Genomic DNA, 19894 nt, shown 5'->3' on the forward strand with positions numbered 1-19894 from the left:
AAAAAAAAAAAAAAAAGACAGTTTGACACACATCCTGCAGAAAGCATCCGTCAAGGAAATAATGTTCGGCTTGATCATCAACATTTGTCATTTTGTGTCATTTTGTGTCATGTGGCCTTATCGAGGGTGCTGCCATCAGCAGGACGTGGCTGACGGCCTGTTAATGCGGCCTCTGAGGCTGCTGTGTACGGGAAAGATACAAGGGGTCGACAAAAATACTCTTTCCTGAGAGATGGAGGGACAGAGGGATGAGGAGAGGATAAGACAGGAAACCAAGCCAATGATACCACGCACACACGCACACACACACACACACATATATATACACACACACACACACGCATACACAGACACACATACATCCACGTTCACATGCAAACACAAACACACACGAGCACACACATACACACACACACACTCACACACACATGTATACAGAGACAAGCATACATCCATGTGCACATGCACACACGAGCACACATGCATAGACACACACACACACATAAGCCTACACACACAAACACACCTACAACACCATGACAGGGGGTGTCCAACAACAAGGCCCTCCATCACATCACAACAGACAATGCCACAATACTACTCTCTGCAATGCTACTCAAAAGAATGCATCACAGGAAAAAGCCTACTGACTTTAATGCTTTTTTCTTGAAGGCCAGTCTGGATGAGTGTACGTGTACTCCATTAGCTGGGACTGGGTGTCGGAGTGCCACAGTGTTCTGCGAGGCCGTGCGATGCAGTCCTTAGAACAGCTGACTCTCATCCATGCAGGAACCCCCCTCTCTGTGCAGCTGGGGGGGGGGGGGGGGGGGTTCCCTGCCGTGGCACTGACAGTCTGCAGCGTGACCCCTCCTTTATCTGGAGGCCTCTCTGCTTTCCCTCACCGTTACAGGCAAGGAACGGGAAGAGAGGAGTTAACCGTGTAATGAACTGCGATGAAGTGGCCAATGAACCCTTTGAAGAGTAGAAAATTCCCAGTCAATGTTCTAGAACATTGCATTTCAATTACCAGAAGTGATAGTCATATCAGCATAAAAGCCAGTCCACAAAAATAACTGTAACGATAACTACAAATATGTAGCTTTAAAAATTGTTCTAAGTGGACGGCGGAGACCACACCGCAACTATAACGACAACAACAGTGACGAACGATATCGCTGGGATCACTTCCAGAGCGACTTTTTCCAGCTACACGAACGCAACGTTCAGTCGCTGGACTACAAACTGCCCTTAAGAGTTCAGTCCAGAAAACCTGTCAACCCTGCTCCTGAAGTACTGCAAAAAATAGAAGCCAAATCTCAAAAATAAAGTGATCTGTTATCAGGCCTCAAACAGAGAATACGCTATCTGACTATCGTCTGTCAGAGATATAAAGCAGAGACAGATCCTGAGCACAGCCTCGGTGACCACAGCCTGGCGGACAAAAAAAGTCACGTCTGCCAACCAAGGAAAAAGTATGTGTGTGAGGTTAGTTGAGACAGGTTAGGGAGCCACAGATATGCAGTTCCTTGTTCCATTGTAATAAATACTCACAAGGAAGTGTGTGTGTGTGGTGGGAGGGTGAAAAACCCTCTCTCCTCCATTTTAAAAACATGCCTTATGCAGGACAGATATCAGGAGAGCAGGGAGCACAAAGCCAGAGGGACACATAGTCAGTGCACTATACTGAACATGGGGGGGTCAGGTGTACAGCACAACAATCAGTACAACAACTGATTGCCGGGGTCATCATGATTTCTGATTGAATAACTGACTGCCTTCTGTAATAATTGTACTAGTGTATTTAAATGACTGTTTCCAGTCTTAGTTTCTTCTTAGTATCATTATGCTAATGTGTATACATGTGCGTGTGTGTGCATGTTTTTTATACCGTATAAAATTCACCTACATTTTTCACACATTTCTGAAAATCTACTTTTTTTTTTTTGGAGCTTCAGCTCTGACAGGGTTGCTGCCCGTCTTGCCGGTAACTCCCCTCAGAATTTGAACTTGGTCTCGAACTTGAATTTGAATTTGAATTTAAAATGGAGGGCAATACAGAGAGAGAGGCACAAAGAGAAAGGGGGTGGGGGTGGGGGAGGGGGCCAGGCAACAGGGGGGCTAACCTTTCTATTTGAAAAAAAACCCCGCCCTGGTGTCTGGTGGTGCTGGTGGTCACGGTGTAGCGGCGTCTGGCTGAAGGCGGTCCTTGGCTCACGGGGGCACAGGTCTACGGCACGTCCAGAAAAGGGAGCAGCTCCTTAACGTTCATCATCGCTGAACTCTGAAACTTTATCAGCGGCGCAGAACGGCGCCACAGTCGGCCCCGGCCATTCTCAGCTCTCAGATAGGCCTGATAACGCGCTGATAGATTACAGCAGATTGTTTTACTTCAGGGGACACTGCTACTAATACTAATACTCGCAGAGAGGGAAAGAGAGAAAGAAAGACGGACAGAAGGAGAACGAGAGATAAAGAGAGACAGACGGGGGGGAGCATGGGAGGAGGGTGGGGGTGAAGAGAGAGAAAGGGGGCAAAACAGACTGAGGAAATGAGAGAAAGGTGGAAAGGGAAAAGGGGAGAGTGGGACACCGGTGGGAGAGACTTGTTTGGGGTGGGGATCTGAGCCAGTTCAGATTCCTCCAGCCAGAAAAGTAAGAGGAAATAACTTCCCACACTTCCCCACAAGGGCGGCGCCACCTTGTATTGAAATTGGTTCTTGGTGCATAAACACTGGAAGGGACTGAGGGCACAATGAGAGTGAAATGGGAGCTGGCTGGAGGGGTGGGGGTGGGGGGTAGGGGAGGGTTGAGGGCAGAGGCATCAGGTGACCTGCAGCTGGAAAGGGGGTCAAGTGTGAAACACAAGTCCTGAACTCAGCACAAAGGGCTGCAGTCTAGGGTAACGATCTGCATCGCAGCAGAGAGAGAGGGAGAGAGTTGCTGAGAGAGAGAGAGAGTTGCTGAGAGAGAGAGAGGGAAAGATGGAGAGGGGAGGCATAAAGAGAGAGTAAGAGAAACCACAAAAGCACTTGAGTCAAAGAAAGCCAGTGAATCTGACAGCATCTACAGAAAGGTGCTGAAACACAGCAGCCAGAAATGATGAGGGGCACTCGACTCGAAGAAAAAGAAGAATGTAATTGGTATAGGTAATAATGAATTTGAACATGAGCTTGAAGAGATTAGCAAATTATCATTTACTGGAACATGTACACTCATGACAAAGAATTAGCTCATCACTGAGCCAAAGTTTTGACTGGAATTAGTTAAAGTTTGAAGGGGAATACACAAATTACTGTAACATCACTGTGCTTAATCGCAATGGACTCATTTTGAAAATAGCCAACAAACCATGCATTCAGTATTTTACAAAAAAGGAATGCAGGCTAGTGACAGGCCAGTATCAGAAGCTAATAAGCTAACAGGCCCAGAGTGAAGTCCACATAGGATACCAAAGAATAAACATGACACCAGACAGGAGACAACAGGAGAAACTAGAATATGACCAGTAACAAATTATACTGAAGTCATCATCATACTTAGAGAAGCAAGTCAGGCCCATTGAGTGGTTCCATCATCTTTCTCATGAGGCTACTGGAGAGGTACTCCACATCTTAGCAACAACAACAACAAGGAGGTTGCCGACGTCTATGGCGCGAGCCTCCAGTCCACCTAGCTCCTAGTTCTTTATTTGTGTCAGATTGAGGTCAGGCTTATCTGAACCAGCCAGAGATCCACGCTGAAAGCACTGTGTGGATCATTAGGGAGGAGGGGGCGGGGGCAGGGGGGCAGGGAGGGGGTAATGGGAGGCGGGGAGGGGGGAGTCGATGCAAAGGAAGGGCGGGGTTGAAGAGAAAGGGTTAAACGAGGTTCTTCGGCACAGCAAAAGGGAGGAGAAGGGGTTAAACAAGGTTCTCCGGCACAGAGAGAGAGAGAGAGGAAGCAGGGCTCAGACAGAGCTGACGCACTCACCACACTGACGCTCAAGCCGAAAAACAATCGGCAAAAGAGGAAAAAAAATAACATCTTCGTATTCTTTTTTAATTTTGTGTCAACATTTTATCGGCAAAGACGTGAATAATCGGGAGCGGTAATTTCATTCTTAGGTTCTTTTTGTTCCTGGCATTTTGGTGGAGCGAGATAAGAGTAAAAACAACAGAAGGGCCAGGAGAGAGAAAAAGAGAGATAGATAACATTGATATCAACTCCTACACAACACAGTCACTCACTTATCTCGGCTTTTTATCGCAGTTTCATTTTTTCCCCCTTCCACTCCCAGTTCTTTGCGGCCAAACAGAAAGGGACCACTGCCCTTAAAATGAAGCCCCACGTTCTGGTGTCAAATTAACCTTCCGCATGGCTTTTAGTAGCCTTTTAACATGAATAACTTCCAGGGTTTGACAGCATACGGAGAGCTTCCAGGAGAATTTTTGGAAAGACAAAGGGTATCTAAACTTGACAGAGACATGGGTAAACACGTGTTGCAAATAAATTAAAAGCAAAAAAAAAAAAAAAAAGGTTCCACACAGGCTAAACATTTTCCGCAACTCACTTTCTCCCTGTCCCTCTCACCTTCTTCCTCTGCCTCTGGCTTTCTCCATCAGACCTGCTGAAGGCAGACTGAAGGCCAACACTTCCACAGCTGAAAGAGCATTCTGCAGCAGGAGAGAACCAGGAGGTCCCTGTCACTCCGCACGGTGGAAAGTTCGGTTCCCTAGCAGATCCCTCAGCAGAACCAGCGGAGAAACCCTCCTCTTCTTGGGATTGCAGCAGTTGCACTATTTCCTCTATAAGACACAGCAGTACACACGTACACATACACACAACAAGACCACGGAGGTATGTGTAGTACATAAAATGTGTAGTACTTATTCTGAATATACAGAATAAGGTATTTATGAATAGGTATTTATTCGATTTATTTCTTAGACTTCAACTACTGCAGCCTATCCACTTAGGAGTTATGTTGCGTTGCAGGAGATCAGCTGTTTCTCAGATACTCAAACCACCCTGTCTGGCAACAATAATCATTCCACGGTCAAAGTCACTTAGATCTCGTTTCTTACCCATTCTGACATATGGTCTGAAAAACAGTTGAACCTTGACCTTGACCTTGACCATGTCTGCATGCTTTTACGCATTTAGTTGCTGGCACGTAATTGGCTGATTAAATATGCAATATGGGTCGCTCACCTTTCTTACAAAACACTTTTTTTTAACACTGCAGCTTATTTGGTAACCACTCAATATGAAAAAAATACATTTCTGTGGATTTCTGCCTATCCCTGGACCAGCTAGCTATACAGTCACATGCGGAGATGGACATGAAGGGGGACGTCCAGAGCCCAGGGGATTGTGGGAGAGTGTTCTCTGAGGATGGCGAGCTTTAGGCGGGTGGTTATCACACCGCAGAGATCAGCGATGTCAGCTGCCCGGAAGCGTCAGTGGAATTGGCACTCATCTGCATGCAGATAGGGCTACCCACGCACCACACTGCTTCCTGTGGTCACTGTGGTATCAGAGGGGTGTCTTCATCCCCCGCCCCTTCATTTGTAAATGCCAAGGTAGGAGTCTGTTATTGCTGTAATGTAATACGGAGTCCATTTTCATATCTCTGCATTCTCAAAAGATGGCTATGGACGGACATGCCCACAGATATAAAGATAAACAGTATTTTGTATTGTTTTGTTTTTTTTGCAGGGAAAGGAACACGTTCCTTCAACTGACAAAACAGCAACAATATGTGCTTCCTTTATCTATTGTATTGGATCAAACTCTGAGTGTGTGTATGTCTGTGTATGTGGATGTTGAGAGAGCATATGAAGGAGTGAGAAAGTATGTTGCATACAGTACGTCCACATTTGTGTGTGTATGTGTGTGTGTGTGCGCGCCTTCACAAAGAGATTCTCTATCACCTGGTGCCACTAATCCAACAATGCATCCTTCACGCTCAAATACACTCCAGATCGTTGCAAACTATTTCAAACTACACCCCCTCCTTCTCTCTCCCTCACTCTCTCAAGACTCTTCCACTTCAGCCTCTCTCCCACTCCCTCACTCTCAAATAAACCCAGAAGAAAAGAGAAATTACCACAGGACAGTTTGTTTCCCTCTACCCCTCACCTCCCTTTTTAGACAGAGAGGAGAGGGGGGAGGAGAGGAGAGGAGGGGTGAGAGAGAGAGAGAAAAAAAAACATAATTTATCTGTGTATTATCAAGAAAGGCAGACACTTTAATCAGTCAGCTATGAAGTCAGTATTTCCATTCTTATCTGTCGCAGGAGTGGAAATGGAGAGCTGATAGGGCTGGGAGCCCGTCGGTGGGCAGGAATGATAATGGGGAGAGAGGCCTGGCGATTGGGCCCCGCCGCCCCGCTATCTCCACCCATTATCAAGCGCCCTATCTCTGCTCCCATCGCACCAGCTGTAATGGGGCCAGTTCAACTTTCCACATTATCATACGGCTAAGACCTGGCGCACGGAGGGCAGGGGGTCTGACTGGAGACAGAGAGGGAGAGAGGGAGGGAGAGAGAGAGAGAGGGAGAGGGAGAGGGAGAGGGAGAGGGAGAGAGAGAGAGTGAGAGAGAGGGAGAGAGAGAGGGAGAGGGAGAGAGGGAGAGAGAGAGAAGGGGGTGGGGGAGAGGGGGAGTAAGAGAGCGAGGGAGTAAGAGGGAAAAGGGGGAGTAAGCAGTGAGCATTAAACAGAGAAAGAGGGAGAAAACGGAAGGATAAAAGTAATGAATAAGTGGAAGATGCAGTGATGAGGAGGAGAAGAGAGAGATTAATATGAGGGAAGAGAGAGAATGTGTGAGAGAGGTGCAGTCAGTCACTGAGGTATTGTTAATGGACAAAGAGCTCACACAGCACAGAGAGTGAGGGAGCAAGAGAGAGAGAGGGAAGGAGGGAGCGAGAGAGATTAAAGTAAGTCAGTTCAGCCGGGAAAGACAAACTGTGATTAGTGGGAAAGGAATATAGATTCCATGGGCAGCCATATGAAACGTCAAATTGTGAAAGAAAGAGTGCAAGGTGAACAGGGAGAAAGAGAGACAGAGACAGGACACAGACATGGCCTCTCAGGAGACCCGATACATCCAAGCTCAACACCTTTTTTTTTCATACAGCAAGGAGGTATGAAACAGGTGTGCACGGGGGGAAAGACAATATCATATTACACGGCCATCCGACCGCACATATAAATTGGTCTCAAGTGGTACAGCTTGCTAAACAAACCCGCTTTCCTGCACAACATGGCCTGTATGTCCGGACTGCAAAAACTGCCTCACGCATCACAGAATAAGCCGGTCCGAATTCACCAAAGCAGCTTAGTACTGAAAGATGGTGAGCGCTGCAGAATTTGCGTATACTCGATTTTGCGTTTGGATTCCCACTGGACAAAGCGCATGCTTGATGTTGTGTGCTAATGGTGTACGATGTAAGACAGACTAAACTGATTTAAAGGGGCAGTTCACCCAAAAATATCATTGAGGTATGTTTATACTTAACCAGAGTAGTGTCTGTCCATCCAGGTAGTTTCACTGAAATGTGTTCTCTGTGTTCTAATATTAGTTACACAGTTGGTGTACTTTGGTAGAAGTAAAGAAGTTTAATGCAATCTTGCAGAAAGTCAATTTGGAAAGTCACATTAGTGCTGAATTTTTCGTGCACAGGATGAAGGGCCCAGATGGTCCGCTTTACCAGGGTGAACCACAGCAAATATTCAGAAAAGAACACATTTCAGCAAAACAGATACAGGACAGTTACTGCTCTGAGAAGGTGGAACATATCTTCACTTGATTTTGGGTTGAACTGCCCCTTTAAATAAACGTAGCGATGTAATGGTATGGCAGGGTTTAATGCTGAATTCTCCAAATGGCAATACCAATGAATAGTTCAGCAGTAGAGCTCAGAGACTCAAATAAAGAAGACTAAAATACAGGCCTAAAAAGGCCAAAATGATAATCATTATTATTTATTTATTAAATGTATTTACAATGTAATAGAAACCTGTAGTAAATACTGTGTGTGTGAGGAAACAGCTTCACCTATCAGTGCGAATGGCACCAGGCCCATCATCAGCCCTCGATAAGACAACATCAGTCTGATGTGCAGGCGTTGAGAGGTTAAAGCCGGCTGTTTGAAGATTAGCCAGAATTTTCATGTGAAAGGGGTTAATAAAACAGGATAGATGTGCAGTAACAAAGAAGGGTGGGTTCTTTTTTTTTTTAAAGGAGACATGTGATGGAAACCTGTGCAATAAAACTAAGTACAAAGGAAAATCCCTTACAGAAATGGGAAATATCACAAATATCACAAACACTCCATAATATATTTGCAAGTATACTAATTATTAACTGGTTATTATTTTTTTTAAATACACTCTATACTTTTAAGATGTACATTTCATTATTATTTTTAGAAATCCATTTTGCATTTGGATTCCCAAGCCATATATTGCAGTATATGCCACTGCTGTAAAGGAAGATATCTGGGCAGGACTGGTCAAGACTAAAGACCGACAGAATGAGGAGGGAGAGAATGTTCCTTTAAATTAATATTGCCCCAGAACCTGTTTTTCATAATTAATAATGATTAAAAACTTGCCAACTTTTAGTAAGGATCACCCATCAGCATACGATTCCTTTTAACTTAATTGTGTCTCATGTGTCAGAGTTACCTTTCTGCACTTCACAGTAATTAATTTGAATTGTAACAAAAAGATTGGGCCACATTAAATAATTTTTATTATAAAAAAAGAGATGGGAGATAACTTTAAACCGTTTTCTGTCATAACTAAAATGATTTCACATGCGTACAGGCAGAGATAACAGCTTAAAAGACACTCTCGTGAAAAGAGTTTAGCCGCTAATGGGCAATCCTTATAAACGAACGTGATTGTTAACTGAAAAGCGGCGGAAAACCGGTTCAGGTTGTGTTAAAACATTCTTCTGTTAATTAAGGTTTTAGTCAGGTACTACCTGGGGGGCCAAAGGCACAGGGTCGAGAAGGGGTCAAGTACCAAAGCAGGACTGAAGCACCACGGATTCAACAGTCCGTAGGAGTGGATGAGGTGGGTCTCAAGATTACACATGACAAATAATGTACTATACGGAATACACCTTCCACCAATATCCAATATTTTCATCAGATAAACACTGTACATGCAAGACATTAGTTGCAGTGTGCATGTACTTGTAGGGTGACATATGTAATTCCATACACAAATACTGTATGTGTAAGGCTACACTTTAAAGGGGTTGAATCAAAGAAAATGTATTCTCTCTTGTGTGGATCCTCAGCCGTAGGAAGTTTGGGAACCAATGTTACTGACCCACCAGGTACTCAGGTCCTCGTTCTTAACACGTTTCCCTACTTCCAGTGTTGATGCTGATTTGATGCACCCCCTGAAAACTCGAGGGGGAGGGGGAATGCTTGAGAACAATACTGTGGCGATGGACGTTCCGTACTGTAGAAATACACTGGAGACTCCCATTACTGAACAGAAACCTTCTGCAGCTATGAAGCGGTATCTGTGTTAGCACTGAGCAAACACTACCGATTCACCAGCAGAGCTTCTAAGTCACCTCTGACCCGGAAGCAGATAAACAACACTCACTTGCTGTGACTCAGCACACCTGGATGGTGGCTGTCCCCCTACCCCACCATCGGGATTTACAACTGCCCCCAAACCCAAATCCCCCCCCAACCCGCCACTGATGGCCATGTTACTTATCAGCCAAAGAACACACACTTGTACAGTTTACACAAGCACAAAGCAAACCATTTTGAGATCTCCCACAATATCGCAACACACCCAGGAGTGAGTCATACTCAACGCAAATACAGGGAGCGAGAGAAAGAGTGAGAGAAGAAGTGAGAAAGGGAGAAAGAGTGCAACAGAAAAGGAGACGCTGGGAAAAAGAGAGAGAAAAAGGATTCTAGTGGAACACGTGATTCCTATGACTTCTTGAGGTCAGTGGTGAGGCGGGGTGAGGTAGATTTGTCAAGAGCCAACCACAGGTGCAAATGTGGGTCACATTAACTTCCCCATTTCATGTCTCCACTCCCCCCCCAAACCCAATCTGACCCATACTCAAACCAATGCCTCTCTTTCATTGATAGAGAGCAAACTCTCTCACAATAACACTCATCACTCACACAATCGTGCATTATGCTGACCATCACACACAACCCCCCTCCCCATCCGCACGTGTGTTTATTATCCTCACCTCCTGTGATTACCATCCCCAGGAGGACTGCGAAGATAAACACAACGCCTCGGTGGGGTAGTAAAACAATGTAGATATAGGAAACGCACTTCTGCGAATGTCCTGTGTCCCGGCAACAGTGACAGAGCTTCCTGCAAACTCCGCAGATCCACCCCCGCAACGCTGTGCACCAGTCGGCTATAAATCCTGCTCAGCTGGGATGTTTGCCGAGGAATTTTCAGAGCCCAGGAAAAAAGGCAGAAAATACGGTAGGAGTAGTCTAATGCATCTCTTATCACGAGCACTGGAGGCCTCGTCATAACATTAGTGTTACAGTTTGTAACTGGCTTGGCTGAATCCTAACCTGCCGCAGCGACAATCCGGTCTCACACTCAGTCCCACATCCCTTTTACTCAAGCCCCTTCTCCACCTGTTAGCCCTCGGCAGACTCCCCCTTCCCCGAAACGCAGGCCCTTTCGCTCTTGGGTTCCTTTAAGCCCCGACTCTGAAAAACATCTTTCCCTGAACTGCTCTGATGTCAGATAGCGCAAGGAACAGTGCAGCGTAGCGCCACATTAAACCCTATCGCCAAAAAAAGGATGTTTGAGGTTTGGGAAGCAGATATTTCTTGTTCAATAAATGTGTTGTTTGCTCAGAAAGCCAAGCGTGAAATGCACTTTTTTTTTTTTTCTTCTTTGCAGCCTTACAAGGCTTACCTCATGCGCATTCATATGGGGTTTTAGAGTTATGTGGGGGACTACAGAAGGCTGGTTAAGGAATCGATTTAAAACTATGGACTTCCATTCATTGCCCCTCTTTGTCATGACTGACTCTAGAGTGGACCATCCATGCATGGAGATCCAATATATTGGCATTGTTGAGTAGTATTTATTTATGATAATGCTCTGATATTATGATATCATGAGGGCAATTCCATGGTAACTGATATTACAAATGCAGTATGCATGCATGGTAACATCCAATAGAGACCAACAGGGTTGGGTGCTCCCGATGGTTCTAGAAGCTTATATCAGTCTCTGTTATGTAACTGTATAGAACTTTATCACACAAATATCCATCATGGTTACCATCATGCTAATATTTGTGAAAATGTGAGTTTCTTTGCAAGTTTCTCAGAGAAGGAAGTATAGGTGAGAAGGTGTCGAAGTGTGGTCAAACCACTGCCTGCATGGGAGGGGGGGTTTATAAATGGCTCGATCCATATGCTTCATGGACTGTGTCACACCTCTCATCTACATTGTAATTTGTATTGAAAAATACATCTAATTATCTACTGAAATATTTTGCTAATATATATTATTTCCACTGTAATAATTTGGATAAATGACCTGCCCAGTGTGATACACCTGAATATAACCAATAGCAAAAAGTGTAAGTATGAATTAAATATTATATTTTGAGTTCCTCTGCACTCCACTGAAAATCAATCTGAGAACCCACAACTCCCCCATCCAAAAAAACACCTCTGCACTCAGCAGTTTCCCCTGTCCTAAAGAAAACAAAATTCACCATGATTCATCTGTCTATTCCATGTTCTCCCTTCTATCTTGTGACCAAAACAAACTGCAAGTTTGAAAAGCACCCAGAACTACAGCAGAGATTTCACAAAAAAAAAACAGGAAGAAAAGTTGCTTAAACAGGAGAAATGCAGTCCAGTCTATCACCCGCCATCTAATATCTCCGAGCATAATCAGCAGAAACTCCGCCGTTGACACATGCGTTTCTGCTTCTTTGTTATATTTTCACGGGCGTGCATTAAGTTTTTGTTTTATTTTTACATGATAAAAAATTAAATGGCACTCTAAAGATAAACATCAAGGAAAAAAAAAAAAAAAAGACCCCCATCTTGGAGCGCTATCTGACACCGAATCTACAGTGAGTAATATTGCTATTAGTTTTAATTTAATTAATTGACAACAATGGCTGCTCGGAGAAAACACAACCGAGTGAGGGTGAGGGTGGTGGGGGAGGCAGACAAAAATGCATTCACACCTATCATGTAATTATACAACAACATTAATCACATTAACAGTGGAACTAATTGCCCAGTGAGGCCCACGGTTCCTCAGTACAGCTTTGTTATTGCAGTGGAGACTCCCGCCTGCCTGCTACACTCAGATAACAACTCTTATCGCGTTTGGCGATCTCTATCTGCGGCCAGATCGCCCGGGGACTTATCTAAAGTTCACATCGAGCTAAAAGCAGAACAGTGAGGGAAAAACACACACAGGCACAGCCACCAAGCGGCTGAGAGGTTTTTCCTGTTTTCTCACGAAATTTGGAAATTAGCGACAAACTAAGCCCGCTAAATAAGGAAAATCCTGGCTGCAGAGTATGCAGGGCTCAGTCACTGTCAAACTGCCAGCTTCAGAGCAGGGAACTGTGTAAAGAGAGAGAAACTGCAGAACTATGTTTCTTATCTTAGAGGAATGTATATCAAAGAGATGGCTAAAATGCTGATCTCAGAACAACTCCTACTTAATGTGAAGTGGAGGGGGGGGTGGTTACTGATAAGTAACATTTTCTGATCCCGTTGATGATTTTTGACATTTAATACATCTAAAATGAAAAAAACCCCAAAACAATATTCATTGCTAAACAACTGTTGCTAGTTAGTCAATATTGTCAACATGGGGGTAGTCAACATCTCCCTGGATGGTCCTATTAGTAAAATGAGCTGTCATCTGTAAAGGGGGCTGATTTGAAGTTTGGAACACATATGAGTGGCTTGAGAACTGCTGTCGCACCCTGCCCCTGTCTTTCTGCCTGGTTCTACTGATCTGGATGCATGATTGGGTCACATGCATGACATCACAGGCACGACAGAGATGGGACCGTAGGAGCCGAGCGCAATTAACGCACACATTCCGCACTGATCGCCTCCATCTGTCTCATCCGCTATCTCCGTGGAGATCACTGGACCCCCTTATCTGGTCTCCCATCTCAACTGCCAGAGCAGGAGCGCCAGAGGAGGAAGCTTGGGAGAAGACTTTCATCGGCATATCAGGGAGGGCCGTCTTATCAGCCGGGAGAGATCTGGCCATCGGGAAAGGGGGAACCGCAACAGGCCCGCACAAACATTCGCTTAAATGTGAGGATGACCCAGAACAACACACACCTGCCATCCGGTACGACAAAACAAACCACCCACAGCTGCGACCAGCGTAAATTAACTCACTCACCTTTCACTGGTGGAAAGAAAAACAAAAACAAATAGTGATGTAATGAAAGACGGTAAAGGTCAATCCCAATTCAAGCCACCATTCCTCACAGAGATATCGGTGCAGTTGCAGAGGATCATGGGACTGGACAGGCTGCCTATCAGGCAGGTCACGGGACTGGGCACAGGCCAGGCACTGGGCACAGGCCGGGTCTGCTCACCAGAGCTCCGTGGAGATTCGGACAGTTTTCGTCCGTGTTCTCGAGCAGGAGTGCTCCAATTTGTTGCAGCCAACATCTTTATCAATGAAGGCAGTTTTAAAATGTGTGCTTATATCCTACAAGTTTTTAAGGGTTTTTTTTTTAAGAAAAAACATTGTTCAATACAGTGTTTGTTTGGCTCATTGCCATTTGCTTTCTCTTTTAACTCTTTTCCAGAAATGATTCAGTTTCCAAAGTGAAATGCCCGCACTGATTTCACCAGTCAGTCTTTAAATTAATAAATTAAATGAGGTTACCTCTCTCTAAAGAATCATTAATCATATGAAAGAATTAGTTGATCTGACTGATTAAAAGTCCTGGTATGTGGCTAACCACCTAAGACCCAGCAATTCATCTTTGTCTCCTGTAAGAGAAGGGAGTCACTGGTCTTAATCCCAAGAACCAATATTCTACTCTGCTGAAACCTACACAAAAAGGGACATTCAATAAAAATTAAATAATTTTAGAAAATATTTTCACTGCAACATGTTTTGGCCATCACAGACACTTGTATTATGTATATATAATACATATAATAATAATAATAATAATAATAATAATAATAATATATATCATTATAATATTGTATCTTATATATAATAGTATAATACTATTATTATTATTATTATAATAATTATGATTATTATTATTGTTGTTGTTGTTGTTGCTATTATTATGATTACTATTATTATTAACTCTCCAGAGTGGCCAGGTGAGAGAGGTGCAGTGTGGCTCTGTGTTCTGGAGTGGGCAGGAGAGAGGGGTGCAGTTTGGCTCTGTGTTCTGGAGTGGCCAGGAGAGAGAGGTGCAGTGTGGCTCTGTGTTCTGGAGTGGGCAGGAGAGAGGGGTGCAGTTTGGCTCTGTGTTCTGGAGTGGCCAGGAGAGAGAGGTGCAGTGTGGCTCTGTGTTCTGGAGTGGGCAGGAGAGAGGGGTGCAGTTTGGCTCTGTGTTCTGGAGTGGCCAGGAGAGAGAGGTGCAGTGTGGCTCTGTGTTCTGGAGTGGGCAGGAGAGAGGGGTGCAGTTTGGCTCTGTGTTCTGGAGTGGGCAGGAGAGAGGGGTGCAGTTTGATTAACCTCGCTTTTTCCAGCGGGGGTGTCCGTGTTTGTTACCAGCAGATAAGCTTGCCTTTCAGCCTCGTTCAGCCATCAATCAACCACTGATCTCATCATGTCCAACGTACAGACAGATAGGCCAAAGCCTCACCCTCTGAGTTCGCCTGTGACAATTTTGTCACTGAAGAGTGATGCCAATAAAATAATTAGTAACCCAGCTAACAGAAAATGTTCTCACAATGTTATGCAATATTTTGTCAATGTTATAACATTGTCAATACATGGCAACAACATTGTGAGAATGTTATGGCTTTAAGATGGGGCGTGCAGGTAGCCCAGGGTACCACAGTTTAACTCCCACCCTGGTCACAGTGATCTCAATCGAAGAACAAAGTATATTGAGAAGTTTACCAACAATAGCAGGAAGGCAACTGGATTTTGAAAATACCAAAAAAGTACAAAAAACTGGGCACAGCTAATAAACAGTTTGAAGCACGTTTTGTAATAACACAGTGCTCTGTACTGTACATCCCATGCACGCAGGCAATGTATGTAAAATTTGACATTTAATATTATTGTGTGTGTGTGTGTGTGTGTGTGTGTGTGAATCTCTGACTCTCTTAGCTATTGCTAGTGCCCAGGCTCACACAAAGGGGACACTCATCCGTTTCAACATCACCCTCCAACCAGGGGCCAGGTAAGGATGAGCCACCAACAGGAAGTGGACTGGCTCATAGCAGGAAGTAGAGTAGTATCCCTCTCATGCAGCTTCCTGCTGGGGGGTTCCCTGCCCACAGCTCGTTCACATGAGGAAGGTGAACAAGGAACATTTTTCTGGAAAGTTGTGAGGGAGGGAACAGGGGGGGACACTATATCTGATTATCATGACATCACTTCCTGCTCCCTACCAGGGCCATAAAAAGAGGAAAGGAGCAGATTGATGTACATTGTACACATGAAATGAATAGCTTCATTTGTTTACACTGTGCTACTTTCTCCAGGTTTCGTCACTGATAAGTGAAAATCTCACAATCAGTTTTACTCCTACCGTGCATTGTCAACCCTGTTTTACACACACAGCTTGCAAATCTCAGACACAGACCTCATTCTTGTACCGATACAGTTGAGGCCAATTCACCTGGACTTCCCAAGTATACCATCGATTAAAATTGGTCCTACTGTCCAAACAGAGAAGCATTGTGGGTAAGGGACACTTTCAGTTGCTCTATCTTTATTTCACACATTTACTACAGGTACTACAGGCAGAAGCCTCATCCAGATATACACATAATCAAACCATAACTTAAAAATAATAATGACGACAATAATACTTCTCCGCTCTCCCACGGAGCTCTGTGTTTGACTTATAGACAGGTCACAGGAGACATCTTGTCTTTATATTCAGAAAATGTTGAGGTTTTTCTGGTGTCTGCGGTGATAATAATAGGTTAAGCATAACTTAAGAATGACATCCGTCGGAAAACAGTCTCTCTCCTGTCGCCCACTTTAAAGCATCGTTTCGCGTAAGCGCCGGTGCCACAGGAGCGTCTCTTGTAGCCCTCAGAGACGCTTAAACAAACCTCGATACCGCCTTACACACAGCAGCGTATGCTAATGTTACCTTATCAGGAGATTTCGCTTTCCTCTCTAAGAGTCGCTTTCTCCCTTTGACTCACATTAATATTTATTTTTGAACAGGCCTTTCAAATTCAACCTCCAAGATATTGCTGCTGGCCTTATCGCTCCGTGGCATCGTTTCTGGAGGCAGAACTGAAACACTGCCTGGCACCAGAGCAAAACGACTTTTCAGCCCCGCTGCTCCTTTTAACTCCGAGAGGGAGAGAGAGCACGCGAGAAAAACAGACAAATTTTATTTTTTTAATTTTATCAACTATGAGATCGCAGATCTCAGAAAATAGTTCTCACATTTATAAACAGGAAGAACTTATCAAGCACGGAGACCGTCAACTGTATAAAAAAAAGAGTGATGGCCGTGCATTAGAGAGTTAAAGGAAGGCACAGATAAGAGAAGATCCAATTGTAGTCCCTATCGCCGGGTGAGATCAGCTTGTGCCGCTATCTGAAGTCCAGATCTCTGCAAACAGAACTGAAAAGCCGGAGAAAATGCAACGCCAGCCTCAGAGCAGTCACCGACAGAAAACAAATAAAAAGATCCAATTTTAATCTTTATCTCGAATGAGATCAGATCACTGTTTATCTGTGCTCACATCGCCTTTTTCAGAGAACAGTGACGCTTTCAAACTAGAATTAAACAGGACCCATGGCTACAGTTTGTCCGCGACCGACCACTTATTTGAAAAGGAAGAACACACAAAAATGTAATATTTAGCATATATGCACATCTTATCCTCGGCACAAAAACTTCAAGCACGAAGTGACAGTCGGGTGAAAAACCCGCAAAATTCAATTTTCAATATTAGTAGACTGATGCTTGTGAATAACAGAACGGGACACAAACTATTTGTGCACAACCTTCTGTCACCCAACGGTAATCCAACCTGCTTGCCAAACTTGCTGCAAAACAGGCATCCTGTCACTGACTCCTCCTTGACTGTGGCTCTACTAAACTGACGCGTTTATCAACTCTTCAGGCCATGTGTGTGGGTAGGGTTCGTTATCAAAGTTATCGACGACCACTCGAACCACATTCCCTAGTAAAAATATGTAATACAATATTCTGCACTAATTACTTTCAGACGAGCAGAAAGTGCCGCTTCGCGCGTTCTGTGACGGACGGAAATACATTTTTAATACAATCCAGACGAGCTACTGGAACAGCTCTACATGATTCACCGATTTAGCCAACTTAAGGCCGTGTCATACATAAGGGAATAACATTCAAATGAATAGGCTACTCACGAATGCTCAGTGTGCTTTCATTGACTATTCACTGAAAACATACTCTGCTTGACAGCGGCTTGGCTACTATACACATCGTTGGCTGTAAATGTATTTTCATGTATTTCAAAAACAACCGTCAGGTCACATGCAGTCGAGAGGAATACTATCCGAATGGAAGGTAACTTTCTGGATACTCACGTTTGATCTGTCGGGGCTTGCTCTGCTTCCTTCGGGACATGTCTTCTCTTTTTCAGCGGCGTCGAAACGATCTGTCCACGGAGAACGAACTATCAGTGCACCCCGGCTCGGTCCCAAGCCGGAGATATCCGCATGTCCTGCACTGGTCCGAGAGGCTCGGTACCTGTGCCACAGCCTGCAGATGCGCGAGGTTAAGCTACTTTTTGGTGATCTCCCAGGGGTGTGTGCGCCTCTCACCTTTTCCCACAATTTCCTGTATTTGCTGAGAGGTTCCACAGCTTATCACACTAACTGTGTAGTTACGACCGTTGCGCTCTTATTATTGTTTCGCTTTGCCCCGCTTCCATACCTTCACTGTACAACAAGCTTGTGGTTGTGAATGGAGACACATCAAACAGTGGAGCTGATGTGCGATACGGCCACGCCCTCGTAACGCCCCATGCGTGTGATGTGACGCCGCACGCTATTCAGAAGTGCGGCGGTTACGCGCTCATAATACCGCTAATGAAGAATGGTATCAATTTGAAATGATATGCGATGTCCCCCCAGAGACTTAAGACTGTTTACAGATTCTTTTCCAAACCACAGTTAGCTATGTAACAGCAATACTTTTCCAGCTGCGAATGGTAGAAATCCTATAACTATAGCAGAAAGTATTTTTTACTATAATAATAATAATAATAATAATAATAATAATAATAATAATAATAATGCGAGTAATGCCATAATTCTGCAAGTTATTCATTTATTATACATTATAGGATCTGTCATACATAGTAACTTTTAGTGGGAAATGTATGTTTATGGGCATATTAATTAAACTAATGCCATAGCTACTAAATATAATTATTTTTAAAAAAGGTCATCTCAATCATAAAGCTCAATCATAACGAATGGATGGCCAATGTCTGGGTTGCAGTAGGAAAGAGAGATACAAAAACGTCCTCTGCTTTCTTTTTTTTTTTCTGTGTGGAATCTGATGTGGAATTATCGGTAGAGCATAATTTAGAAAATAAAAACGTGCCGTTTAAAAACATAGTTCATGGGTTCATTTTCCCAGGTAATACTCTTTTCTACCTGAGGGGTTGTTAAATGGTTCTTACTGAATAAAATCTTATTTTAGGGATTTCTTTGATAATGGATAATGATATTTTTAAAACACAATGGTTGTCATTATTCACACTGCAAATATGTTAGAATAGAATAGACATCTTCTGTCATATGAGCTGGTTATAGAACAGATTTAGTTTTCGCAACTACTCTGTACAATTGGCCATGGTCTTGCAGCTCCAATATGTGTGCCTGCATTCACCCCCCTTATTTTTTACACCTTCAGAGTTTAATACACTGGCACATTTTTCCCTTCACCAACAAAATGAATTAAATACATTACATTTATTTGACAGACACTTTTATCCATAGGGACATAGTCTATGGACTGAGTGCATACTGAAGTTCATTGGAACAACTACAGAAAATTGGTCAGATAAAGTTCAGTTATCATAAAGTATCAGTTATCCATAGCTATGAGCATCAAGTCTACATTTTAAAAAATATATTTTACATTTGGCAGACACTTTCAATCCAATGCGACTTACAAGTGCATAGGTTCTTCCACAGGTTAAAAGCATCACATCCATAACTAGCAAAACACGCATGAAGAGCTGTTCCAAACTGAAAAGACAGTCATTAGTCAAGTGCAAAAAATATTTTCAGGAAATCAGGAGGGAGGACTAAGGTATAGTCTGAAAAGGTGTGTTTTTAGCCTGCGTCGAAATATGGGGAGGGATTCTGCTGTCCTGACAGTGGTAGGCAAGTCATTCCACCACTGAGGGACCGGAATGGAAAACAGGCGTGACCATGCAGCTCGACCACCAGGTGCTCGTAGTGAGGGAACCATAAGGCGACCAGAGCTGGCAGACCTGAGTGGTCTTGTTGGGGTGTAGGGACAAATTAAAGATTGTATGTAAAGTGGGGCAGTCCTAGGTCCAGTTCCCACAGTATGCATATGCTAAGACAGTTATGGCATATTATAACTACAAGTCATGCAACATTACAAGGAATATGTTAAAGAGCTACATCATCAAGATGAAGATACAACAGGAAAGTTCTAGAAGATGAAGATACAAGTAATACATGAG

The 19894-nt window shown here is 43.8% G+C and overlaps 1 protein-coding gene across 1 annotated transcript in view; it reads right to left on the bottom strand.

Annotated features, from left to right (window-relative positions):
* zfpm1 (zinc finger protein, FOG family member 1) overlaps positions 1-18114 on the bottom strand; it is an 81000-nt gene extending 62886 nt beyond the window's left edge. The window contains exon 1 of the mRNA XM_061244303.1: positions 17754-18114. Coding sequence (XP_061100287.1) covers positions 17754-17793 — 40 coding nt within the window. The 5' untranslated portion in view covers positions 17794-18114. The remainder of the gene's footprint in view (positions 1-17753) is intronic.
* Positions 18115-19894: the final 1780 nt, after the last annotated feature.

Source organism: Conger conger, chromosome 6 (genome assembly GCF_963514075.1).
Source record: "Conger conger chromosome 6, fConCon1.1, whole genome shotgun sequence".
NCBI classification, from domain to species: domain Eukaryota; kingdom Metazoa; phylum Chordata; class Actinopteri; order Anguilliformes; family Congridae; genus Conger; species Conger conger.